General features: G+C 42.1%; 8 protein-coding genes across 9 annotated transcripts; 4 read left to right on the top strand and 4 right to left on the bottom strand.

Moving 5' to 3' along the window:
- The first annotated feature begins 9 nt into the window (after window positions 1-9).
- On the top strand, window positions 10-1744 carry BCIN_03g08170 (hypothetical protein). Its single transcript, XM_001554896.2, has 2 exons — window positions 10-730; window positions 787-1744. The coding sequence occupies exons 1-2, from the start codon at window positions 431-433 to the stop codon at window positions 1498-1500; spliced, it is 1014 nt and encodes a 337-aa protein (XP_001554946.1). The 5' UTR covers window positions 10-430; the 3' UTR covers window positions 1501-1744.
- Window positions 1745-3040: 1296 nt separating this feature from the next.
- On the bottom strand, window positions 3041-4954 carry BCIN_03g08160 (hypothetical protein). Its single transcript, XM_024692196.1, has 3 exons — window positions 4474-4954; window positions 3671-4241; window positions 3041-3576 (listed from the first exon to the last, which is right to left on the bottom strand). The coding sequence occupies exons 1-3, from the start codon at window positions 4547-4549 to the stop codon at window positions 3327-3329; spliced, it is 897 nt and encodes a 298-aa protein (XP_024547971.1). The 5' UTR covers window positions 4550-4954; the 3' UTR covers window positions 3041-3326.
- Window positions 4955-5112: 158 nt separating this feature from the next.
- BCIN_03g08150 (hypothetical protein) lies at window positions 5113-9508 on the bottom strand. The gene is made up of 4 exons (XM_024692195.1): window positions 9172-9508; window positions 7734-9108; window positions 6927-7274; window positions 5113-6874 (listed from the first exon to the last, which is right to left on the bottom strand). Exons 2-4 carry the CDS (start codon window positions 7759-7761, stop codon window positions 5604-5606), a joined length of 1647 nt encoding a protein of 548 aa, XP_024547970.1. The 5' UTR covers window positions 7762-9108; window positions 9172-9508; the 3' UTR covers window positions 5113-5603.
- Window positions 9509-10653: 1145 nt separating this feature from the next.
- BCIN_03g08140 (hypothetical protein) lies at window positions 10654-14830 on the top strand. 2 transcript variants are annotated; one of them, XM_024692193.1, is made up of 12 exons: window positions 10654-11077; window positions 11465-11870; window positions 12032-12044; window positions 12104-12216; window positions 12272-12340; window positions 12398-12517; window positions 12567-12587; window positions 12641-12799; window positions 12861-12920; window positions 12970-13076; window positions 13178-13381; window positions 13933-14830. In XM_024692193.1, the coding sequence occupies exons 2-12, from the start codon at window positions 11805-11807 to the stop codon at window positions 14711-14713; spliced, it is 1713 nt and encodes a 570-aa protein (XP_024547969.1). In that variant the 5' UTR covers window positions 10654-11077; window positions 11465-11804; the 3' UTR covers window positions 14714-14830. The 2 variants fall into 2 exon arrangements, with proteins under 2 accessions (XP_024547969.1, XP_024547968.1); XM_024692194.1 differs by having other exon boundaries at window positions 10654-11348; window positions 12098-12216.
- Window positions 14831-15501: 671 nt separating this feature from the next.
- BCIN_03g08130 (hypothetical protein) lies at window positions 15502-17111 on the bottom strand. Its single transcript, XM_001554901.2, has 4 exons — window positions 16464-17111; window positions 16041-16405; window positions 15927-15994; window positions 15502-15865 (listed from the first exon to the last, which is right to left on the bottom strand). Exons 1-4 carry the CDS (start codon window positions 16739-16741, stop codon window positions 15677-15679), a joined length of 900 nt encoding a protein of 299 aa, XP_001554951.1. The 5' UTR covers window positions 16742-17111; the 3' UTR covers window positions 15502-15676.
- A 6-nt stretch (window positions 17112-17117) lies between these two features.
- BCIN_03g08120 (hypothetical protein) lies at window positions 17118-20755 on the top strand. The gene is made up of 3 exons (XM_001554902.2): window positions 17118-18064; window positions 18128-18327; window positions 18389-20755. Exons 1-3 carry the CDS (start codon window positions 17919-17921, stop codon window positions 20044-20046), a joined length of 2004 nt encoding a protein of 667 aa, XP_001554952.1. The 5' UTR covers window positions 17118-17918; the 3' UTR covers window positions 20047-20755.
- Window positions 20756-22903: 2148 nt separating this feature from the next.
- On the bottom strand, window positions 22904-23884 carry Bcscd1. The gene is made up of 3 exons (XM_024692192.1): window positions 23621-23884; window positions 23498-23553; window positions 22904-23437 (listed from the first exon to the last, which is right to left on the bottom strand). Exons 1-3 carry the CDS (start codon window positions 23646-23648, stop codon window positions 23018-23020), a joined length of 504 nt encoding a protein of 167 aa, XP_024547967.1. The 5' UTR covers window positions 23649-23884; the 3' UTR covers window positions 22904-23017.
- Window positions 23885-24906: 1022 nt separating this feature from the next.
- Window positions 24907-26167, top strand: Bcbrn2. Its single transcript, XM_024692191.1, has 3 exons — window positions 24907-25722; window positions 25774-25934; window positions 25985-26167. The coding sequence occupies exons 1-3, from the start codon at window positions 25118-25120 to the stop codon at window positions 26017-26019; spliced, it is 801 nt and encodes a 266-aa protein (XP_024547966.1). The 5' UTR covers window positions 24907-25117; the 3' UTR covers window positions 26020-26167.
- Window positions 26168-26173: the final 6 nt, after the last annotated feature.

The raw sequence follows: 26173 nt of genomic DNA, 5'->3' as shown, positions 1-26173 counted from the left end.
TCAAAAAATGGTCGTGGGCCGACTACAATGTCCGATGCGAGCAGAATAACTGACCAAGTACAACACGGACTTCATGCACAACCAAGACGCCGAAACCTTAAACTTTGACTTCAGCTCCAATTCACAAGACGTCAAGGGTTCAAGACGTCAAGCGTCTTGCTTGCTCTGTAATCACGATGGGGCTGGCGACGACATTGGAATGCCTTGACACTTACACAAGAAGCTGATTGCTAATGCGTCTGTACCACACCTGTACCATGGCTGCTAGCTTGCTTGCTATATCAGCCCTTTTCCATTTAGGTATAAGTATTCGACATTGTACACGTCTAGAATTTGACGATCACTGCTTTGACAACAATCACTTTAACAAACATACTTAAAACTCTCTCAGACTTCACCCACCATTATCTACACAGCTTCTTTTCTCAAAATGTCTCCTGCTATTCCCAAAGATTCAACGGTCCTTGTTACCGGCATCAATGGCTACGTTGGATCTCACGTAGCTGACCAATTGCTCAAAGCCGGGTATCGAGTACGCGGTACTGCCAGAGATGTTTCCAAGGCGAAGAACTTGCTCAACCTTTGGGAGGAGCAATATGGAAAGGGCCGAGTGGAGGTGGTAACTGTACCAAAAATAGGCATTGAGGGAGCTTTCGATGAAGCTGTGAAGGGTGTCACTGGAATTGCACATGTAGCATCAAACATGTCCTTCTCGCCAAACCCAAATGATGTAAGATTTTGTCCATTCCATTGATAATACCTGTCTAACATCTGAACCCTTATCAGGTCATTCCAGAATGTATTGCTGGTGTAAACAGTATTCTTAATTCTGCAGCCGCAGAACCAAGCGTTAAACGTTTCGTTATTACATCCTCGTCTATAGCTGCAGCAAAACCAACGCCCAACAAGGAATTTTATATCGATGAAAATACATGGAATGATGAAGATGTCGAAGCAGCGTATGCTCCACCACCATATGATCCCTCGAGATCATGGATTGTCTACGGTGCTAGCAAAGTTGAGTCCGAGCGAGCAGTATGGAAGTACATGAAGGAAAAGAAACCAGCTTTCGTAGCCAACGCCGTCCTGCCAGATGCCGTTATGGGTCTAATTTTAGATCCAACTCAAGCGAGTTCTACTGGTGGGTTCGTTCGAAATCTTTACCTGGGAGATAACTCGGTTCTCAAAGATCTTCCTCCTCAATATTTCGTAGACGTACAGGATGTAGGCCGTCTTCATGTCTCTGCATTGATTGACGAGGATGTCAAGAACGAGAGACTATTTGCCTATTCCGAACCATTCAACAATAACACTTTGTTGAGAACTTTCCGCAAACTTCGACCCGATGCTAAGATCATGGATGACTTCCACGATGATAGTATCAATGACTTATCCAAGGTTGCGAATGAAAGAGCGGCGGAGCTTCTAACAAGAGACCATGGACGCGCTGGTTTTACAAAATTGGAGGAATCTTTGGCCAACAATATTCAAGGACTCTGAGTTTTGCTATAACGAGATGGGAGTTGAGCCGAATAATTTTGATAGCTATCACGGAAATATGTCACTACTTTGTTTACTTGCTTTTTTTTTCTTCCTGTAACATTAGATTTCAAGCGAATGTACCTACCTAAGTATCTATATATAGCGGACTCTCCTCCAATATTAATTGATACTATTACCCAAAACTCTTTTTTATCTTACTTCTTACCTCTCAATTCAATTTTGGATATCGATTATATACCCAATTATCTTGCAATCCTCAAGCAGAGTAAAACTCACAGTTGATGTGCGCTTTCTATAACATTAACTTTTACTTCACTATTGTTTTTCCAAGTTCAAACGCATCCAAAAGAGTCCACACGTACGTGATGTCCTATGTAATAAATCGATCTCTAGCAGCTCTTCCTTCCAATCTAAAATCTACGTTATGATAAAACCCCAAGGTTTATTATCACAGTGGATAGTTCATCTTTCCTTTAATCTCAATCCTCATTCTTACTTCTTATTACTATTATTATTACTATAATATAAAGAAAGAAAGAAAGAAAGACAAGCAGGTAAGTAAGTAAGTAAGTAAGTCATTAGTCATTATTAACATTTGATACTTAATACTTGATACTATAGTTAGTTATTAATAAACATACTCCCTTCAAATTAATAGGTGAAATTGTGAACGGACGGACGGATGGATGAATGAATGGATGGATGGATGGATGGATTGATGGTCCTGGTACTGGTATGATGTTTATATATATATATCTACTTTCTCCTCGATTTCGTTCTCATTTTTCATTTTTTCTTCTTTCTTCTTTCTTCTTTATTCATTTTTTTCACGGGATTTGTATTCATGGGATTTGTATTCATGGGATTTGTATTCATGGGATTTGTATTGTATTATATTATATATACAGCTTAATCTTAACAAACAAACAAACAAACAAATAAATAAACGAATTGGGGGGGTGGGGGGGGGGGGGCAGTATCATCCGATCTGTATTATATATAATTCAACAATTTGATAAGTTATATATATAATAAGAAAAGGAATTTTATGATAATAATATAATAATATAAATAATAAGAATAGGGATCACATTTTTGAATTTGATTGATTGATTGATTGATTAATTGATAATTAGCGAAAAGTTTCGTAGGGGGGGTGAGGAATAGGATTTGGTGGGTAAGTGAGTGTCTCTGTTTCTCTTTCATCTCTCTCTCTCTCTCTCTCTCCCCTCCTTATAAATACATCCATCCATCCATTCATTCATTCATTCATTCATTCATTCAACTCCTAACTCCCCAACTCATACCTCCCCCAACTCCCCTTTCCAACTCTCAACTCTCAATTCTCAGTATCATCATCACAATCACCTCATCATCCCTCATCCCCCTCTCCCCCATCATAAAATCTACACATTGAACATACACAAAAACCTGCACACAAACCTACACATAAAATCTACACCTAGCACCCAGCACCCAGCATCCAGCACACAACCCATAAACTACCCCCTTCCCTCCCTCACCAAAAAAAAACATATATCACATCATAAAAAAAGTATATATTCCCAGGACTAGCATAGCATAGCAAGAATAGCAAAGCAAAGCAAATAAAATATCAATATTTCCACTCCCACCAAAAGACTCCTCAATTTTCATAGCCTCCCATCTTTGCTTTCCATTTCCGTTTCCATTTCCTTCAATATCATATCCACTCTACCCCCCCACCCCCCTTCTCTCTAAACCACAAATTTCCATTTCTCTGCCTCTTCTCCCCCCTCTTCTCCTCCCCACTCTTCTCACCCCAATCCCAAATCCAACACCCCCTAAGAAATAAAACAAAGCGCACCCAACATCAAATAAAACACAAACAAAGGAAACACCGCCAGTCCCACTCTATTCTTCACCACTCCACTTCCTCCCAAGATACTAATACCCGCTGCCATACTCCATGCCACCAGGACAATGTAGATTGGGATTCGGGGGATGGGATGAAGACCTAGTGCTGAGAGAAGAGCTGCGATGACAAGAGGAAAAAGGGTATAACCTATGATACAGACGGATTGGGCGAAGGAACTTGAGAGGAGGTCAGTCAAATCTTTATAGGAGAAAAAGAGAAACGGAATGTAATAAGGAAAAGCAAAAAAGAAAGAAATGCAGAAAAACTCACATATTGCCCCCTAGCAATTTAATCTGCACCGTCACCACCGCCTCCCCCAGCCAAACCATAGCAAAAACCCCACTAAAAACCTTACTCATCTGATCTCCCCTCGCCCTAAAACTCAACAACAGCGACAAGCCCAAACAAAAAACCAACGGACCCCATAAATCCCAATCTCTCAATCCCTCGCTCATAGCATTTCCCTGTGTCAAACCCTCTACATCCGTTACTCTACCAATCATACCCCTCAACTCTTCTCTGGCCCCTTGAATCCCATTTTCTCGAAACTGTGAATATGCGCCTCGCAACCCATGGGAATCAATCATCGATCCACCGAAAAGATATTTCGGATACAGCACTTCGCGCATTTTGGACCAGATGGCTGTGAGATCGCGCGAGAGTGTTTCCCAAACTGATTCATCGAGGGTGTTTGTGGGTGCGCGACGATCTTCGCCTGGGATGCGGGAGGTGAGATAGTTTTGGGAGGATTGCGTCGAGGATTGTGTTTGTTGGATATTTCCGGTGAGGGGAGTGCGGGAGGTAGTGGCATTGAGGGGATCGTCGAGATCATCGAGAGTTGCTGGGTAGATTGGTTAGCAGATGTAGACGCATGAATGAGAATGGCAGCTGTGAATCAATGCAGAGTATATAAGAAGGAGGGGAGAAATCATAAACCATAGAAAGATCAATTTATTAACCCTCTCCCTCCAAGTATGCCATAATACGACATGATAACATCTTATAACCAATACTCTCTCCCTCTCCCCCTCCACAGAACAACCAAAAAACACAAATCAAATAAACATACATACCATCATCAGGATCAATCAAGTCATCCTCCACGCGAGGTTGATCATAATGCTGATACGGATTCGAAGACGAAGCCATGACGTCTCAATACTTCCGTCGTATCGAATCAACAGCGTTGACAATACGATAGATAACACAGTATCGGAGAGAGGTCCCGGGATGCAATTGCGAGCGCAAGCAAACCACCAAATACCAGAAACCCTCGCAGACCTTCGAAAGCAACCGAACTCTCAAAGCGAGTCTAATCGTCGGAGTCGTGAACGAATGAAAGCCAACTCGCAGAGCGTAGGACCACAGACAGCGAATGCGAATTTCCTTTCCGAATTTCCAAATATCGAGTCAGGGAACGAACGGAAATGTATTTATCGTATCGTATCGTGTCGAATCGAATCGTATCGTAGATGTATATGCGATCGTTCTTTCCGACAAGATATCTTCTCTTCCGCGTTAATAAAATTCGTGAAGCTATCCAAATCCAAATCCAAATCTCAAATTCCACGGTTTCCTCAAGCTAAACCAGAGCTGCGTATTCGGGGGTGCGCGCTAGACTATTTATGGTTAGATCTCCCGTTTGACATGTGTGTGTGTGAGTGTGAGGTCCGAGCTTTTTTTAATCTTTTCGTGCTTTCTTTTGAAGTCTCTGGTGGTGATGGTTTGGTTGTTACCGTGGGTTACTATATTGCTATATATTATAATACTATATATCATAATACTATATATTATATCACTACAAATTTCACAAACCAATCATCCCTAAACACCAAACCAAAATCCCATTCCAGCAAATAAAAGAGTGTGTTGCTATATGCTATAAGTTAAGCTATAAGTTAAGCTATTTGCTACTTTCCCAACAAGTTATATCACATCATATCGAGCGGTATGTAAACACCCCGTGAATCGTAAAAGAATCATAAACATCCCCTGCAAGTAGGCACATCAAAATCCCCCAAAGAACGACTAACTAACTAACTCATCATCGCAACACTGCATCAAATTCTCATGTCGAAATCGGATTTTCTCTTTCCTCCCCTCTTGCCTGTAATCAAATCCCCCTTCAATCCAGCGCTCTGTCCAGTCATTGGATACAAGTCTCGTTGCTTTACACAAGCTTGTCTGGTAGGGAGAGATACTATTAATGAGTACCATTACCATTACCATTACCATTACCATGATGACCATTACCATAACCATTATTTCCCATTCCATTTCCGTTTCCGTTTTCATTTCCAGGAGCGGAAGTACCAGAATATCCATTATTCTGATCAGCATAACCAGTTGTACTGGCTGGTTGATAATCATGTTGAGCATAGCCATCAGGTCTCATTTCGCCCAACTTTCTTCTCTTCTCTCGTCTCTCATTTCTCTCCTCTCTGAAAACATGACCAAGTGAATGGCCCGTTTCCTTTCTCTTCCCATTTCTTCGAGCCCAATCCACTTCTGCTTGATTAACCGGCGGATCCATTTCGGTTGGTCCATGAGGATTCCAAACGGGTAATGCTGGAGGTTGAGATCTGGGACCAGGGATTCCACGCCCATACGCTCCAATATTTCCATTGATACCACAGAGTGCCCAAGCAAATACAGCCACTTCTCGAATACTCTTGATGGATTCTTCTTTAGATGCACCAGGTTGAAGAGCCGTAGCTTCGTGACCATGAACAAAGCGATCATTTGGATCCGGCTGAACAACATGTGGTGCAATTGGATTAACACCCCATGGAGCAATAGCTTGATGTTCAATACGAGAAGTAGCAGGAGCTTTACGCAAAATGACAACCAAGCCATCCGAAGTACAAGAAATGACAGCTTCCAATTGAATTTGTTGAAAGACTGCTAAAACTTGACCAGTACTGGGATTAGCAGCAGATCTTTGACGATTGTTTCGTCGAATGACGCTTTCTCTGCTAGGTTGAGAAGTAGCTCGTGTGGTTGTTGGAGAAGGTGCTGAGTTGGAATTTCCACCAACTGCATCACCTTCATTCTCATCTTCACTTCCACTAACATCACTAGCATCATCAAGGGCTTGATTGAGTTCTTCGATTTCATGAGGATGGCGTGGATCGCGACACCAAAAGATGAGATGAGCGATGGAATCGTTTCCTTTGGCGCTTTCGATAGCAGCAATGGATTCGGTCAAGCATTGTTGTTGAATGCACTCGTAAAAGCTTTTACCAACAATATATTCCTTACTGATGCCAAGAACTTTTTCAATTGCTTCAGTGGAATACATGACTGTCAAGCTTCGAGTGAAACGATTGAGGATCAAAGCAGCTCTTGGTTCGCGGGTAGAAGTTTCCGTAACTGGGTCTCGAAATTTGAAGGAAAGGTTTTCCAACATGTGATATCTCAAATCCTTTGGAGGAGCAGTGAAACGTTTAACCAAGCTCTTGGAAGTTTCCTTTCCTAAATCGCTGTTAAAAAATTGAAAAGAATAGGGAGGGAGAAAAAATCATACTGATAGCTCCACGAATTCTATCCATGTAATTTTCATGCGAGTCCGCAGTATATTGACTCGTACAAGCAACCAAGACATCATGAACAACCGTGAAAACACATTCACAAGTAATCCAGTCAGTTTTCCCACCTGCAAGGGGTTGCTTATGTGCAATTCTGGCATGATAGATAACAGCAGCTTTCTCCAAGTGAACACCCTGACTTGTAGCTTGACGAGCAAATGGAGTATTGTCGTTGTTCTTATCGAAATACTCGAACCAAGCTTTACCTACAACATCCTCAGGTTCATACCCAAGAATTTCAGAGATTGACTCTGAGGCGTACAGAATGTTGGCTTGAGGGGTAAGGTCTGATTAGAAGTAAACGTTAGCCTAATACATCAAACATTCTTGAATCAATAAAATAAATGACGCTCCGCTGGCCCTCCGGGGGCTACTGCCGTAGGGGCCGACTAGTAGTGAAAATAAGATCTTCGAGCGTAGCGAGCAAAGGGGGTTTGGGGGCTTGCCCCCATAATGATACTCGTAATCATTTGAATACCTTACTGATTGTTCTATAACAAAGAGATATTGCCCCTGGACTATCTTATCCACCCAAGGTTTTGAATATTGCTCCCGAATGATACCAATAACAAAAGGAACATCAACAAGAAAACTTTTCCTTATGATGTCCTACTAATCTCCGCCCATCATCATTGTCCACATGAAAGCGGCCCTCTTTTCCCCATAAACATTTACTTTTCCACAAACCATAGTAATAAGAAGCATTTCTGGTATCATTGTACAGTTTAGAGAAAGAATTTACTCACTGTGAATAGTCATAAAAGTAGTCTCCATTTTGAAGAATCTGGCGTTTGTATCTCTAATAAGATGCTCAGTTCTATTGGTAGACGATTTGAATCGAAGGACTCGAAGTTGACCTTTCAACAAGTGATATGTATAAAGTGTGATGTGAGGAATGGAAAATAAAAATATTGAAAAGGGGGGGGGCTAGGAAGGTTATATAGAAACGGAGCTAGATGTATGTGGTCCTATTTTGGTATGGTGATTGGACATGATAATTTCATTGAACTGAGGCAATGGAATAATGCTTTCTGAAGGAGATCGTCGATCCAAAAGCATAAGAATAGGTTGGATTGGTTCGAGAAGAGTTTGGGAGGCGATGCGTCTGTCATGTGTAATGTCTGAGTGCTCTCAACCCCGCGAGGCCATTTGAGGGAAATCCCTAACCCCGTTCCCGAAATGCAGTACCACTGACTGTTGCTGTTGCGTATTCCACCGCGACCACTTTCACGGCCACTTTTGAATTGAGCACTATAATTGGATGACTGCGGGAGAACAAGCGAATCGAGGGCCTTTCTCCGTCTATGATGATGATGGACCCTAGGGGTCGTATTGCCCTGTTCCCAGGATTCAATTGATCGACAGGGTACGAATATGCAGACTTTTTTTTTGCCAGGAAGGAGTGTGCGTGTGTACTAGGTAGGTATCTTTGCCGCTGTGCCGCTGTCACAAGGGTTGCAGTCTAATAAAGTACGAAGTATGTATGTGTGTATGTATGTTCGGGACTGGGAAATGGAAATTATTTATGAAATGGAAAGGGGTTGGAGTAACCAGCCGCTGTTACAACTTTCAGGAAAGCCAGGTCAACGTTGTGTTCCGAAGTTCTAACAAGAGGATTCTGGGAGGGGTTATAAAAGGTGCCATGCCGTCCGTGTAGGGCGTCTAGTGTAATGGTGTCGTATGCATGATGGAAATGATGGAAAATGATGGAAGAGTTATGAGAGTGCGTTTTTCTTTTTTTGTCTCGAATTTGGATGAATAGTGCCCAGTCGATTAGTCGTCTGTCGTCTGTCGTCGTGGATTTGTGTTTTAGCCCATCTAGATGATGTGATGGGATGGGATGCGATGTTTCTCTTCTCTTGCAACCTGTATAGGGAAAAACTCCTCGGCGCTAAAACCGGCTACGATAAACTACAGACATCGTTTAAGTGTTTTTTAGTGTGCTTAGTATTTTTAGGGATTTTTAGAATGTAACCTTACAGACCTCCCTGTGTCAAATCCCCAAGAAGGGTGATTTCTGAAGATATAGTTGGTTTTTTTGATTTTCCAGGGTCGACGATGTTCCGAGGGGTTGATGATAAAATTCCTGCCAGCATGTAGACCCACCTCCTGAGTAGCGGGCTGGGTATGGCATTCGAGTCAGAGGTTTATATACAGAGACGAGAGAGGTTAGATTTTACTTACCAACTAGTCATGTTTGTTGATACCTATCCTATCCTATCCTATCCCGTCCTTCCATTTCCCGTTTGGTAACTTCAGCTCGATCGTCTAAACTCTTTCCGTGGACTTCTTGCCATATTTGATATCTTCAATCCAATTCAGATACTCGGCCTCCATGGCAATCCCCCCCCGGAGGACCAGCGGAGCGTTATTCACTATTGTCGATTACAAACCTAGACAGATATTCTAGACCGTGCTGTCCCATATGCTACTTACTGTATTCAGGCTTCAGCCTCAAAAAGTGCTTGGCTATGACTAGGGCTTGAGATAATAAATACTATCTACAAGGTATTGGGAATCCATCCATCTATTGGTCGAATTGACCCAGGGAATTTGAGAAATATCTGCAGGATCCCCGTTGGATGGGGATTGTCTTTGCGGAAACTCAATTGATTCCCTTTGGCTCCCCACACGCATCAAACAAGCCATATGTTTCTCAGCTTCGTCTCTTTGGCTCGTTCGTCTAGTCAGGCATACCGGGAGGTCCATTCTTTCCCCGTGTTATTACTGTGGCATGATTAATGCGTTCTCCCAAGATATCAGGATGGGAATATATTAAGGGGAGCTGGTGGAGGGGCGCAAGTACATGACAAGACAGCGTACGGGAACCATCAAGTAACACCCGCCTATGCAATGACACCTATCACCAAGAGAATGATGAGCATGAAATAACGAGGATTTGTAAAAAGCTCGACGGCAAGTCATATGGATGCACGCTCAGTTACGGGATCAGGAATATGGGAAATCGGATATATTCGGGAGGAACAGAAAGGCCGAGAGGACATAGGTATGTATCTATCTTATTGTGTGCTGTGTGTGTGTGCTGCTATGTACCCGTATGTACACAATGAAATGCGGAATGCTCGCATCGACATCTCTGTGCCTTTCGTTCTTTTCCCTTTTCTTTCGTGTTCGTATTATTGGATTGCTTGCCACGCTGAATGATATCATGATGGCCAAAAACGTCTTGTGTCCTGGAGAATTCTGGGTCGGACGAATATGTAACGTTGATCGGTGGTGGTCTTAACAAAAGCAATACTGAATCAGGGCCAGTAAGTACTACGAAGCAAGTGGTAAGTACGCGGCAAGCGTGGGTAGCAATGATGGACGGATGGCTTTGATGCAACCATTCGGCAACTCAACGGAAGCGTTTGAACACGGTGAATGGATCATAGTGATGGGCAGGTGGGTAGATGGATAGATGGGTAGATGGGTAGAGGGAGGGTGGTGAACAGATAGAGAGATGGGTAGGTAGAGGATTTCGATATATATCCAGCTATATATATCCTGGATATACGTGTTTGGTAATTACAGGAACACACAACTGCAATTGATTGGACGATCCTGTATTTTTATCTGTGGTTTTATAGGTATTATATGTGTATTACACTTCGACTGCACTGTAGCTTGTTGCTTGTCTATATCATTCCTTATTATACATTTCCTATATCATGCTAAATCACACTAACCCCAAACGGGATTCTCAGCAAAACTTCCACCACTCACTTCCCTTCCTCACGACCCTTTACCCTTCCCGCCGCCTCAACCACCATCAACACCACCACCACCGCCGCCGCCACCCACCACTACCACCATCCACCAAAACTCCCCGAGTCATTTAGCCCTTCAATTTCATTCCTACCTGCCTACCTACCCACACACCTACCTAGCCAATCAATCAGCTCATCGTCTGAATACCCAGGCACGGCACGCAGCGCAACGATAATCAAAATTGAAGGGAAATCAAAAGATAAGAAACATACGTCGGAACTTGATTCCATACGGCATGAATGATACCCAGTCTTGAGAGCAAAGACGGGATAACTTTAATCTTGACATTCAATCACATCCAACCACATATTGAAAAGAGGTAAGCAAAGTCAATGCTGATATCAAAAAACAAAACAAAACAATCTTCCGCTGCACTATGCCTTGGATGGATGTTCCATTATCAAAACATTGAATGCCCACCCAGACAAAACCTCTTCCGTGAATTTGGTAGGTTGAGAGGTCGTCCAAAGTTACACAATCAATATGCGTGCAAGATCTTACTATGCTTTTCTTTTTTCTTCTTCTTTTCTTGGACGAATGCATGAGCTACGACGGGCTGGGACGATTATGCCTTTGGAACATTCGAACCGGTCTGTATTCTGAAAAGCATGGCTGGTTTGGTGAAACGAAACACCAAACGCCAGAAACGCCAAACACAAACATCCATCTCCATAATCACGTGGACTAATCATTCTCACTACTCCAGATTCATCTCAAATCTCGATGAGAACTTCTATCAAATCCCTTCTCGGAATTCATTACCGCAAGTCGGTGGAAACAACTTCTTGGTCGGGTTATTAATCGACAGCAAGTGCACCCGTTTGTTCTCATCTCGGGTTCCATCTTCATATTCAATGAAGGTATCGGTCCGTATTTTGAATCAAGTACTACAGAATCGAGATCAAGTGTATTTTTGTAGTATCAACTCCGAGAGTCAAACCTCTCCTACATTGCATCCTGCAACGCCTATCACATTTCAACCCGCATTGAACTCCATTCAAAATATACCGACAGCCAATCAAGTAACTATTTACTCTTACTAAATCATGACTTGGAAACATGGGCATGGTGAATGGGAATTGCCGAAATTAAAAGAGGCTCATCAATTTGCGGTAAGTTCGTACATATCCAAATATGCAACCGCGGGTGTTTCTCAGAGCATGTCGGTGAGGATTTGATATGCTTCCACCAACGTTTTCTTATAAGCGTATCAAGAAAGATTCCTCGGTGAGCGGAAAAAACCCAACATCTAACTGGATATATCATTCTTTAGAATCTTCCTACCGGTATGTGATCACCCGTTTCGGTATCCCCTCATATCTAATTATGGCCTGACAAGTTTCAGAAAAACGTAAGAATGCCCCAACAATCGAAAATAATGAATTTTGGACAGTTAAATTTTATCCGTACAATAAACCTGGTGTCGATCCTATTTATGCGGTGGTAGGTGGGAGACATGTAAGTTTTTCCTCTTCCTTCAGTCATCACATCTAAATTACTAAATGAAACACAGATTTTGATATGTAGACCCCCTACTGACAAAAAAGGAATCGAGGTCGTACGGTTGATTATCGACGAGGAGGTAAGTCATTGATTTCAATAATCATGTTATGATTGATCATTGATACGAGATCTTTAGCCAGATACAGAGCATTACGCATGCTGTTGGACAAAAGATTTAGCGAAGCCTCTCCTTTGTGTAGCAGGACTCAATGCCAAAATCAAGATTTGGGATGTACTTTCGGGCGAACTTATTAGGGTGAGTGACATTGGTATGTCTTCGTGTACCAAATACTAATTATTATTAGGTACTTGTAGGGCACGGAGGAGTATGATCACTAATTCATCATGAAGTAGAATCGAAAAGACTGATCAGTGATAGGCAATTAATGAATTGATAATCTCTCCAACTGACCCTCAGATATTAGCATCTTGTTCTAAAGATACTACAATTCGAATCTGGAGTTTAGATCGAAACAATGAGGAACATCCTTGTGCGGCGATATTATCAGGAGGTCATAGAACAACCATTCTAACAATCGTATGTCCATACCATGTCCATATCATTCATAAACTTATCTTATATCACTAATTCACAAAAGGCTTTTCATCGTTCTGGTCGATATTTGTTGTCTGGTGGAGAAGATTACATGATATGTCTTGTTAGTATTCGTATTCTGGGGAGAAAGATATGATTTTTAACATATTTAGTGGTCATTGCCCATCTTTCCGGATGTTAATACCGCAACAAATAGAGCGACAGAAATTCAATTTCCACATTTCTCGACATCTGAGATTCATACTAGTGCAATCGATTGGTAGTTCCTCATGTCTCCATCATCACCATATTCAATTCCTCTTTGCCCCTTCCTTACCTCAGGCCACAACTGAAAATCTATACTGACCTTCTCGTCCCAAGCGTTCAATTCCACGACGATTCTATTCTCTCTCGGTCAGCGTGTGAGGACTGTATAGTACTTTGGGATATCACAGGATTTGATTCTGAAGGTCGACCTCCAAGTCAAGATGAAGCACCAACTCAACATGAGGCCGCTAATGGGAGTGCAACTTTAACATGTTTTACGGACCCAACAAAGAACGATCCTTATGTTAGGTTAATTGAGTATGTATTCTTTTTTCTTTTTCTTCTGTTTCCTAAATTTTTGTGTCCCTCTTCTAACAGAAGACTTGTGATTTTGTTTTAATCTGGTTGTATTTGTTCAATGCATGATAACCAGAAGTAATCTCCCTTTCCACTCCAATCCCAATGTATAATAGTACTAGTAACTATTTTATGTTGCTAGGATTCTTCTTGGTATATCATGGGGGCAAGCCCCCAAACCCCCATAGCTCGCTGCGCTCGAAGTTATGAGTTTGATTTTTTTAATGTTAGGCGTTAAAATATTTTTCCCGCGCGTATGGCGTGGCGTGGCACACTTCCTTAGGTTGTCATTCTTGGCTTCTCCGGCAGGTGAGATGTTATTCTAGTCTTTGGATGGACACGATTTGTTATCATTGAAAAAAAGATATTCTCTCCGAATAGTCTGCCTCCACGGCAGTGGCCCCCGGAGGGCCAGCGGAGCGTCATCCTTCAGATTTACATCATTCCTTTTGTATCTTTATCATCATGCTTCCATCTTTAATTTTACCAGTCCTGAACTAATTCCAACTCAGATTTTCCGCTCCCGGAACAGAAACTGCTTGGATCCGCTTCTCGCTTTTTCAAGGTATTCCGATTTCAAATCAATCTGACTCCGGTCCCGATCAAAACTTAGACCCAGACACTGGCCTTCCTCAAATATCTCATTCTATACTTGCAATCCCTGCTCTCGGATCCAAAGTTTACTTTTGGGATCTCAATCGTCTAGTCGCTTATGATGAATATTTACGCTCTTTACCTCCGCACTTTACTTCTAAACATGACCCTGAACCACAAGGGCCTTTTTCTTTATCAAACTCCGGCTTAACCTCTGGTCAGCAAACTCCCAATTTGGAAGAACAACCCCAAAGTAAAATGAAGCGTCCTGCATTCTTAACTCCTTTCCGTACCAGAGCTAAAAGAGGAGGTGCTTTCAAAAGTGTCGCAGATAGAGTAAGAGATGCAAGTCCAGCAAGTTCTACCACCACCACCACAAGTACTTCTGGCCCCTCTTCACACTCAAATATGAACTCTCACCCCAATCTCAACGGATTGAAATTGGAAGGTGAAGCAGAAGGCATCGTTGTTGAGAAAATCCCCACCACGAGAATGGATATTAAATTGTGGAATCAAAAATATGATATTCGTCAGGCGTATCCGTTGAAGAGATTGCAGCCGCATAAGGTCGAGACGGTTCCAGGGTGGAGTTTTATGGGGAGGGGTTGCGCTTGGAGTAGAGGGGGGGAGTGGTGTGTGGTTGCTGGGGGGGAGGGGGTTGTGGCGGTTTTGGGGAGGGGGGGTGTGGGAGAGAAGTGAGGTGGATGGGTTGGGATAGGATGGGTTGGGGATGAGAGATTGTATTTGTAAAATTAAAAGCGCAACAATAAATGATATATAAATTCTCTTCCTCTTCCTCAATATGTCGAATCTTCAAACCCAAACTCAAACTCTTGAACTGAACAAAAGAGCACTTACTACTTACTCCCTTTAATTCTTTAACCCTTTAACCCTTTAACCCTTAAATACCTTTCCTTTCCTTTTTTCTCTCCCTTCCTCTTCTATTCTCATTCTCTTCTCATACCTCCTCATATCTTCTCATACCTCCTCATACCTCCTCATATCTTCTCATACCTCCTCATACCTCCTCATACCTCCTCACACTTTCTCATACCTTCTTACATCCTACTCTCTCTCTCTCTCCATCTCCATATAATATGAATAAACAAATAAACAAATAAACAAATAAACAAATAACAATCAAAAACTACAAAAACTATAAAAACCAAAGAAGAAGAAGAAGAGAAATAAAGTCATGAATACTAGGTATAACTATCTATTACACATGACAATGAATATATACTTGATTAATTTTCTCATTTCTCATTTCTTGTATAATTTCCCATGTGATTTCCAGTAATAGTTAGTTATATAATCTTTCTTACTCTTATTATTATTGTAATAAAATGAAAATAAAAGAAAGAAAGAAAGGGGTTATATATTTCAGAAGAATAAAAGAAATGATAAAATGAGAAATCATATTATAGACCAGTAATTTCATATCAGTCATAGATAGATAGTAAAGTATTACACGAAGATTCAAAAATTGAAGAATATATTATTGAATTGATATACTAGATAATAGACAAACAGTGTGTTCATATAACATTTCAAGAAAAGAAAACTAAAATTCTTCTGATATTGAATTTCGAAATATTTTTGACAAGGTAAATTCCACAGTACTCCTCCCATACTCCGATGATATACTAGACAGACGACTTTCTATGCTCCGGTTTGAGGAGCAAGAATGACTGGATAATTGAGTTCTAGAGATGCTTTGGGATTATTCTTCAAAGGAACAAAATCGACAATGAGTGAATCTTTCACTGCAAAGACTGAGTCGTTTTGAAGATATTCGTCTTTGGAATTGAAGATTTGGGTTGTGAGAGGTTTGTAGTCATCGTGTTGGACCTGTGAATTGTGTGTTAGTTCGAGATATAGGTCAATTCTCAAAACGAAACCTAGAACTTACAATCAAATGGATATGTGCAGGTCGGAATGGATGTCTGTCTAATAATTGTAGGATTTTGCCAGCGGGACCTTGAAATGATTAGCTTTACCTCTTCGAAAATGATAAATGACATACCATCAAAAGGAACAGGATAAGGAGTTGGCTTCAAGCAATAAAATCCATAATGTCCATTCTCATCAGTCTTAAATTTTCCTCTCAAGTTATGTTCCGCTTGTTCATCATCTTGTTGTTCATATAATCCATTGGTTGATGCTTGCCATGCATCTACCGTAGCTCCAACTATAGGCTTTTTGGTCGTATGATCTGTGACTGTGCCATGCATGTACACTATCTCTCCATCATCAACTGCCGTTTGAATAATCGAAGATTCGTTTTCCAAGACTGGAGCATCATGTCGAAAGAATGGTCCAAGAATCGCACTTGCGGTGGGAGCATCAACTGCATCTGCAGCTTTTTTGAATGTGATTTCGTCCACGAGTCTGAGAAGTTTGTTTGTTAGAGATACGGGCCAGTACTCTGGGAAGAATTAAAACATACGATTCTAAGCCAATGACGTCGCAAACTAATTGTCCCTCATTTCTCTTATGGTCGCTCATCTTTCCTGCTTCATTGAGAAGCTCTACTCCCAACATCCATTCATCAACTGTAAGTTCTACCTCTCGCGCAAAGTCGTGGACATGTTTGATGAGACATCCCATAACTTCTCTCATACGAGGACTGGTCTTGGGTCCCATTGCGTCAATGACATTTTGTGTGAAGTTTGGATCGAATTTATGTGAAGCATTGCCATTGGTGTCTGCTATTGCGTTGGCCATTTTGGATATGTGGACAGGTATGAGTGAGGGCAAAAGAAGATGGAAATGATAGATATATCGTTCAATTCATGGAATTAACAGTTGGACGACATTGAATATATATATCCGTCGGAAGGGTACTGCACTTCCGTCGGATCATGGCGGCTTAGGATCAACTTTCCACGAAAAACACAACTTCTCGGTCCACATAGCGGCCACCATTTCCAATTGCTTACAATTGATGAGACAATCAGTTCCTACATGTTACAATTGTTAAGTTTTAGACCCCGCAACACCCCACAGTATGGATCGATTTTTGGTGTCGACGGAATGAATCAGTAGATGGAGCTTTGGGATATTTGGGATGTGAAGGGGAACTTAGGTAAGGGACATTGGTGGGGACCGGAGATAAGTGCTTGGAACCAATCGGAGGTTTGAGATTTACGAGCCAGCTAGGAACGGAAGACTTGGAGATCTCCTTACCTCCCCGATGAGGAAACCCCGCAATGATGCATCTGTCGGGACTGCCGCGTGTGAAGAGTGGTGGGTGACATGAGTGAGTGAGCTTCAATTCCGCAATCCGCGTTATCCACTGCATCGAGAGGAGAGGGGACGAAAGGCAAGCGGAGGAAAAGCAAGCAGAGGAAAGGCAAGGACAGTGACAATTCATGCCCAGGGAGATACAGTCACCAACTACAGTGTCTTTGCTTGTTTCGATCGTCTGAAAGTCTCCACACGATACAAACCATTCACCCAAGACCCAGGCAGAACGACAGGCAAATTGAAAACAGAAAGACGAAGGGGTATATATATACACATATATACATCCATATATCTGTCTGCAATTGCAAGGCCACTTCCTTCTCGGGCCCGTAACGACTTCCCTTTCAAATACAAGAAAGCCGTGGCTTTATTGTCATCTGTCATCTGCATCACCAGGATTGCGAAGAATGCTACTCTTCGGACGCCAATTGTGACCCTCATATGTAACCCCGCATCGAGCTGGAGTTGGGAGAACAGCTTCAAGTTAAACTCTCAAGGCAATTCCGTGAACCACGGTCTATTTCCCCTTTCAATACTTCAATTAACCAAAACTTTAAGTTTCTTTGCGATATATCTTCACTAGACTTCCATAATTTCTACTGTGAGACTGTCTGAATCGGAGGCGACCAAGACACATTTACGCCGTGTACAAACAATGGACATGACTCGGAAAACCGCCTCAAAAGTGGACGTTCTCATAATTGGAGCTGGTCCCGCTGGTCTTATGGCAGCAACATGGATGGCTCGTTGTGGAATCAATGCTCGAATCATTGACAAGAGAGGCACCAAGATCTTTAGCGGGTATGGATTATCGGAAGTCTCGAGGTTCAGCAAGCCCATGGACTAACATGAGTTTTGTCACAGTCAAGCTGATGGACTCCAATGCCGGACCTTGGAAATTCTTGATTCGTTTGGCTTTGCCGATAGAGTATGGAAGGAGAGCAATCATATGCTTGAGATTTGTCTCTGGAATCCAGACTCTGAAGGAAAGCTGAGAAGATCGGATAGAATACCAGATACTATACCAGGAATCAGTCGGTTCCAACAGGTTGTTTTGCATCAAGGTATGCATAATGGATGATTTCATGGCAGTAACAAGTAACTAATATAAACGTCTCTTCCCAGGTCGAATAGAAAGCTTCTTTCTCGATTCTCTCGAAGAACATAGTAAAATCAAAGTTGAACGTGGGATATCTCCATATACGCTAGCATTCGACGAAACAAAAGCGGAAGATCCGGATGAATATCCTATTGAAGTCGTTCTACAACATCTCACCGACGGCCAAATTGAGCCCAAGCAGACCCAAGCAACGATAGATGGAGCAGCAACCTCGGATGGTCTCTTCCGAAGTAACATAGCGGCTGATAATGACACCGATGAAGTTTTGAGTGATGCACATGAAAATGAACTGACAGTAATAAATGAGACGGTCAAGGCAAAATATCTAATAGGATGTGATGGTGCACATTCTTGGACACGAAGACAACTAGGAATTAAACTCGAAGGGGAACAAACCGATTTCATTTGGGGTGTACTTGACATTATTCCTATCACAAACTTTCCAGATATTCGAATGCGATGTGCAATTCATTCTTCGAAGTCAGGTAGCATGATGGTCATCCCAAGAGAAAACAAACTCGTCAGACTCTACATACAAATCACCACAACAGAAATCGGATCAACGGTTGAAAGAGGTTCCATAAATCCCAAAATGATTTTGGATTCTGCCCGAAAGATAATGGCACCTTACAAACTAGACTACGAATACTGTGATTGGTGGACGGCGTATCAAATTGGTCAGCGAGTTGCCTCGAATTTTTCTCAGTACGGTCGTATATTCCTGGCTGGCGATGCAGTACACACCCATTCTCCTAAAGCTGGACAAGGGATGAATGTTAGTATGCAAGATACATTTAATTTGGGATGGAAAATAGCTGCCGTTCTCAATGGAACTGCTAATCGATCCATCTTGAAAACGTACGAAACTGAACGCCGCCATGTTGCTCAAGAACTCATTGCCTTTGACCATAAATTCTCTCGACTATTCTCTGGTAGACCAGCAAAGGATATTATGGATGAAGAGGGCATTAGTATGGAAGAATTCAAAGATGCTTTTAAGAAGGGGAATTTATTTGCTAGTGGTGTGTCCGTTAATTACGGCGCTAGTATCATTGTTGCCAAAGCTGACGATGCTGATGATGCTGAAGCAAATGGTTATGAGATTCAAGCCACCCAGGATATTAACGCTAGAGTTATAGGAAAAGAACATTTGGCTACTAATATCAAAATCGGAATGCGAATACCCAGTTTCAAAGTCCTCAATCAATCAGACGCGAGACCTTGGCATTTTCAAGAGCTCTTAAAGAGTGATGGACATTGGAGAATTGTAGTTTTCGCAGGAGACATATCAAACGGGAATCAAATGTTTCGAATCAGAACTCTAAGTGAAGGATTAGAAGCACTCGTTGCAAAGCATGCATTGGGAACTGACTCGATAATCGAAGTTCTGATGATCCATAGCGCACCGCGAATACAGATTGAACTTCTAGACCTTCCGGATATCTTTCATCCTTGGAGTGAAAGGAATGGTTATGATTATAGCAAGGTCTATGTGGATGATCTTTCGTATCACGAAGGGCATGGAAAGGCATATGAGGGGTTTGGAGTGGATAAGGAGAGGGGTTGCTTGGTGCTGGTGAGACCGGACCAGTATGTTAGTTGGATTGGGGAGTTGGAGGATGGAGGTGATGTTGAGAGGTTTTTGGGGGGGGTTTATGGTTGACAAGGTGGAGGGGGATGGTGATGGAATGGAAGGGAATGGATTTGATGGGTGAGGATTTTGGGTTGGGATGTAGCGGTTTGTGGGTTGTGGATTGTGGGAGTCTTTGGATTCGACGAGTATGTACATCTATCTATCTTATAATTTATTAGGTAAAAAAATCTAGAGGAAGGCTTCGGCATTCTTTGGGTAAAATGTGTTCAAACTCTCGTGCGAGGAGTGCTAAACGCAATCCATGATTCAAGCTTCAAGGCAGGAGTTCCAGGCGGAAAATCAAGATTTCAAGGGTAGGGAGGGAGGCAGGCAGGAAACTACAGTGAATTTGGAATGGAAATCAAATGTCTTGGATGTCTCGGGCCTGAGCAGAAACAGCGAGTCCGTTGTGGTTTTGAATGTTCAATGATATGATGAAGGAGTTGGAGTTGGATGTGGATTAATGGGAGAGAGGGCGTGGGGAGAGTGGAAGAGGAGAGCGGAAGAGGAGAGTGGAAGAGGAGAGTGGATGTGCAGAAATGGTTTGGGGTATGCATATCTATGAATTTGAGGAATGGGGGATGCGGGTTCAGGAATGGTGGAGATCTTGTTAGGGCTGGAATTGGAGTGGGCGTGAACGTGGATCTGGATGTGGATATGGATGTTTCGATGTGACTGTTTGGATGAGTTTGTAAAGGGGGATGATATTACTAAATAAGATTTTTAGGGTTTTATCGCAGAGATTCTTTCTATTGTTATCGGTGTTGTTATTGCTGTTGTTATTGCTGTTGTTATTGCTGTTGTTATTGCTGTTGTTATTATTGAGACTACCACAGTCGTCAAACCTCGATTTTTTTTATTTTTTTTTACAAATGATATCATGGTATACACATTGCACAATCGAGCTGTGAGGTAGGAGAACTCGATGGGTTTGAATGATTTGTAGACTCTTTGCAGTCTGTGGTTTTGTCGTAATTTTGATTGAGGAAACTATTACTTTTTTGGGTCGTGAGTGGCCGTTGTAGGTCTGGGGGGGGGGGGAGACGGGGGACGGGGGACGGGGGGAAGGAGTGGTTTGTATACTCACAATTGTTCTTTATTCTCTAGCTACCCCTCCTTCTCTTCCTCCAATCTCGAGTAGAATGCACGAGTAGAATGTACGAGGAAACGCTATATGTATATGATTCACCCAGCCACCTCGCTGGTAAATATGAGATGGTGGGGGCAAGAGAAGAGAAGAGATGAAGTAGAATATCCTGGATTTGGTAGTTCATCTCTATCCATAATCTCCTGATAGAATCGCATATGAATAATAGGTACTAGGTACTAGGTGGGTAGGTGGGTATTTATGAGTTTTAAATTAAAAAACTGAAAGAAAAAAAGTAGAATGATTTTTCGAGGACGTGTATGCCGTGTTTCGGGATATGCATCCATTTCGCGGGTTCTGGGGATGAGAGATGAGATGTGGAGATTCCTACTTACAATGGGAGTGTGATAGCGAGGTAAGTGGTTTTTAGCTCATAGGGGATGATGGATGATAGAGAGTAGGGATATCAACGATTGTTCAGAGGAATGGAGTATCAGATGCTATAGACGAGATTAAAGATACCTACATAGATATAGATAGATGCTGACAACAATGCTGTATTTCCTCCAAAAAAAACTTATTACGAGTATCTACAGAATCGCCATTGTTAAATCCCACCAATGAATGAGGAGATGGGCTATAGAACTATACAACTATACAAGTACAGAACCACACAAACTCTCTCGATATTCTAGTCAGAGATGATTGAGTGTTATATCGCTCTGCTAGATCCTTGCCCACGAGTCGTTTTGTCTGTTCTCGATATATGTAAAGAGAAAAATAAAAAAGGATTTGAACAGTAAACGAGGGGGTTTTATATATCATTTTCCTTCCCTTACCTCCCTGATCTTCCTACCTAAATTTCCTCTTCTCTTCCTGTCAAAGATGTAGAAGACGCTGGGGAGTATCCTCAAACGACCACGGAGTCTAGAATCCAGAATTAACTTCTCGCGATATATATATATATATATACAATAAATCTCTTCTCTGTCATCTCGTTCCATGCAGGGGATATCTAAGATCTATGAGGGAATTAGATTTGGAGAAATGAGTTTCTGGAGATGGGTAGGTAGGTAGGTAGGTAGGTAGGTATGTAGTGATTATATACAATATCTATAAACCTGAATATCCCACTCCCTTCAATTTTCCCAATATAGATAAATCCATAAGAGTGTAGATACATCCTGATTCCTACACCACATAGCATTTTCCGAGACACAACACCAGCCCATCCTCGATCCAAGCTTGATGTTGACTTTAATTTCAAGCCATGGTGAACTTTCGTGATGGATTTGAAAATTTCTAGATGTTATGTTATGTTATGTTTTTGTTTTTATTTTATTCTGTTACTCGGCCCTTGGACGGGGTATTGTGAGGTCGGAAGGACATCGGAAAGAATGAATGTGGAAGTTTACTTGATGATGGATGTTGTGTGGATTGGTGAGGTATGGGTATGGGTATGATATGCAACGAGATCTCTCGGATGATGAGATGAGAAATACGATTCAATACCGATGATTCCTCATAATGGATCTTATGTTAACAGGATACAGGATATTATATAATGGAATGTTTAGACAGTTGGTGCTTTCAGGTATACGAGTTTTGATAAGATCTTTGTTGACAGTAGAGAAAATTGGAAGAGTCTTTTGCTCCATGAGTTCATAGCTTCGCTATCGAATCGATGTGCAAAAATATCCTAGTTGAAAACTCAAGTCAGTGATACATAGGACTTAAAACCGAATGACAACTTTGACATCTAGAAAGCAAATCACCTTTCACTCAAACATTCAAGAATCATATAAAATGGATATATTGACCTCAACAACACCAAAAAGCTATCATCCCTAGAAGACACCCAAGCCACCTTTCGTACCCCAGACACCTTAACTAACTAGATATTACTTTTCCCATTTATTGTTTATAGCTTCCCTTGAAAACCTTCAAGAAATCGTTCTCTCCATCACCCTCATTCCATCTTACAAGTGGTTTCAATCCCGCGAATTTCCAGACCCCATTAACCTTCTTGTAATAATGTTCATTGGTGGCATGACTGTGACCCTTCAATTTGATTTCCTTCAAATCTGCAGCTTTGTACACTTGGTGACCAGCCCTCAATTGATGATGTCCAATGACATAATCATCTGAGATTTTCTCCCAGCGGGTAGCACCGAGAAGATGTTGGGTCTTGACGCATGGATCGCCGAGGAAATCGTCATCGGTTACCATGGCCATGAATTGGGAAGCGGGCATGGATTCCCAGCAGCCTTTGCCAATGGTGGTGTAGTCTACGAGAAGCTCGGGCGCGATGATGGATTCGAGTCGTTTCCAGTCCTGTGGGAGTGTTAGGAGATGTGGGGAATTAGATGGGAGGGGGGTATGGGGTTGGGTTACCTTTGCATCGTAGCTGTCACCCCAATCGAAGACCAATGCTGTGAGGTCGAGGTAGTCTATATCTTATTAGCATTATTCCTTATGATCGATATATTGTCCCAAGACACAGCGGAAAGTGCTTACCCTCGAATGAAATTCTGCCTTGAGCCATGATGTATGAGGTTTTTTGTGTAGATATCGATATAGAAATGAAGACGAGGGTGGATTGATTGTCAAAAGAAAAATCGAAAGAACAACCACGACTTCCACCTCATATATGTACACTGCTAGAGCTAACGATCCAAGTATGAGCTACCTTGAGCTTGAGCTTCGCGCCGCTTCTATTCCTCGCGGCCTCGCTCTTTAGTGAAATTCCTGAGCCCGAGTCCGGCTGCTTGTACAACCTCCGGGACGAATATGCACGCCATGACCCCTGGTACCTTTTTCTAATGGATGGAATAAACATTATCCTAGTGATGGTGTGGTAGAACGCTGTCAATACCGAAACTTCTTCGGACTTCCTCCAGTTTTTGGACGGATCTGAAACAACTAAAGCGAACTGTAGAGGAATTTGTTGTGTCTCATCGCATCGCAACAATGGTTGGAGTTCCGTAAGCCAAGGCTGGGATGGTGATGATGAGGTTGGTGACGATGACATTAGTCCGGACTTTACTGGGATTGTTTTGCTGCATGTTGCTTTCTGGCTGCATCTCGCAATCGCTTTTGTTATTGTTTCATAGTTGAATGGTTACTATCCTGGTGTAAGATCTGTCAAACTGAATCATGAAGTTATCAATGTCGATCCAAAGGCATGGGTTCAAGTGGGGAGTGACCTCAATGTGGGGATGTCCCAACCCTAAAGATAGTAGTCGAGAGCCTAGCCAAAGCGGCCCTCGCCCCAATGCATGTAATAGTACGCCCAACAACTTTGACCATTTCTCGTATCAATTCGGAAATATTTCCCGTTCACCAAACTCAATGGGATTTAGATCAGATGGTGAAAAATCTGAAAGTAGAATAGAATTTCTTGAGGAAGAGAACATCCAGTCTCCATCGGTACCTTGATTGGTAGATGATCAGACCTTCAGCTTGCGAAGTCTTCGCTTACCTAGCTACCCTAGTGAGTGAGCGGACTACACTTGATCCTACTACCAAAATCCGTGCATTGCTGTGCGGAGTATTGTTGAAACACAAAATCAACAATTGTCATGAATATAAATTGGGGAATGGTGATTGTTTGGAGTCGGAGAGTTATTGGGCCCTGTCTTTTGTTGATAACCCTATTAGGTAATGGTGATGATCTGTAATTCGTTCTTTTCTTATTCTCGTCAGCGATTCAGCGCATCGGAATTGCATGGGTGTCAGTATACACAAGAATTTCAAACTGCACGAGCACTGCCTATGGATGGAATGGAAGCCTCTAAAGCCTTGCCGCGTTGTTATGTATGCCCGAAGACCGAGAGGTCCGAGGAGCTGTCGTGGTCGGGTTTGTCCAATGATATAAGATGTTCATTGCCCATTTCAATATACAACTTCATTTATCTTTCCACACTTTATATTTCTGTATAATCCCTCTTGCACCTTTTGTACTTTCGTATCATATACCCATTCTTACGTTATCTTATATTCCTATAAAACATAATGTCTGCATCATCAGCACCATTCAAGACTCTTGAGGGCAAAGTCGCCCTCGTGACAGGTTCCGGTCGTGGAATTGGTCGAGGTATTGCTCTTGAGCTTGCTGCTCGTGGTGCAAGTGTTGTTATCAATTACGCCAACTCTGCTGGACCAGCGGAAAAGGTTGTCAAGGAAATCGAGGAACTCGGTAGCAAGGGATTTGCTATCAAAGCCGATGTCTCCAAGGTACCAGAAGTCAGACGTTTGTTCGAGGAGGCTAAGGCACATTTCGGTAAACTCAATATTGTTATGAGCAATTCGGGTACCGAAATCTTCAAGGAGGAGGAAGATGTTACCGAAGAGGATTACGACAGAGTTTTCGGCCTTAACACCAGAGCACAATTCTTTGTTGCTCAACAAGCTCTTATCCACCTCGAGGAATACGGAAGAATTGTTTTGATGTCTTCCATCGCTGCCAATATGTCCGGTGTACCAAACCATGCTTTGTACGCTGGAAGTAAGGCAGCCGTCGAAGGTTTCGTTAGATCTTTCGCCAAGGACTGTGGTAAAAAGAAGATTACATGCAACGGTATTGCTCCCGGTGGAATCAAAACCGATATGTACGAGCAGTAAGTTTTTCCAAAGCCTAGTCTCAAGAAGCAACGCTAACATAAAAACAGAAATGCATGGCATTACGTCCCAGGCGGATTTGAAGGCATGGATGTAGATATCATTGATAAGGGACTTGCTTCTGTATGCTCACTTGGACGTGTCGGTGTTCCACAAGATATTGGAAGAGTTGTATCATTCTTGGCAGGCCCTGAATCTGAATGGGTCAATGGTAAGGTCTATCCGTGAACAATGATTATTCGTGTGACTAACTTTATGTAGGACAAATTCTTCAACTCAATGGTGGTGGAAAGTAAATAGTAATATCGCGTGGATCCAAAGTCGATCGAGTTATGCATCATGAATTGTCGGTTCTTTGCAGGAGTACCCCGTCCGGTTTGTAAACGGTAAAAATCTAGGGAAACATAGAACGAATGAAAAATTTAATAACATCGCTAAACATCATTTTGT

This window comes from Botrytis cinerea, chromosome 3 (genome assembly GCF_000143535.2).
Source record: "Botrytis cinerea B05.10 chromosome 3, complete sequence".
NCBI classification, from domain to species: domain Eukaryota; kingdom Fungi; phylum Ascomycota; class Leotiomycetes; order Helotiales; family Sclerotiniaceae; genus Botrytis; species Botrytis cinerea.
Note: the sequence above shows the minus strand (reverse complement) of the source record. Positions and strands in the feature narration are given on the sequence as shown.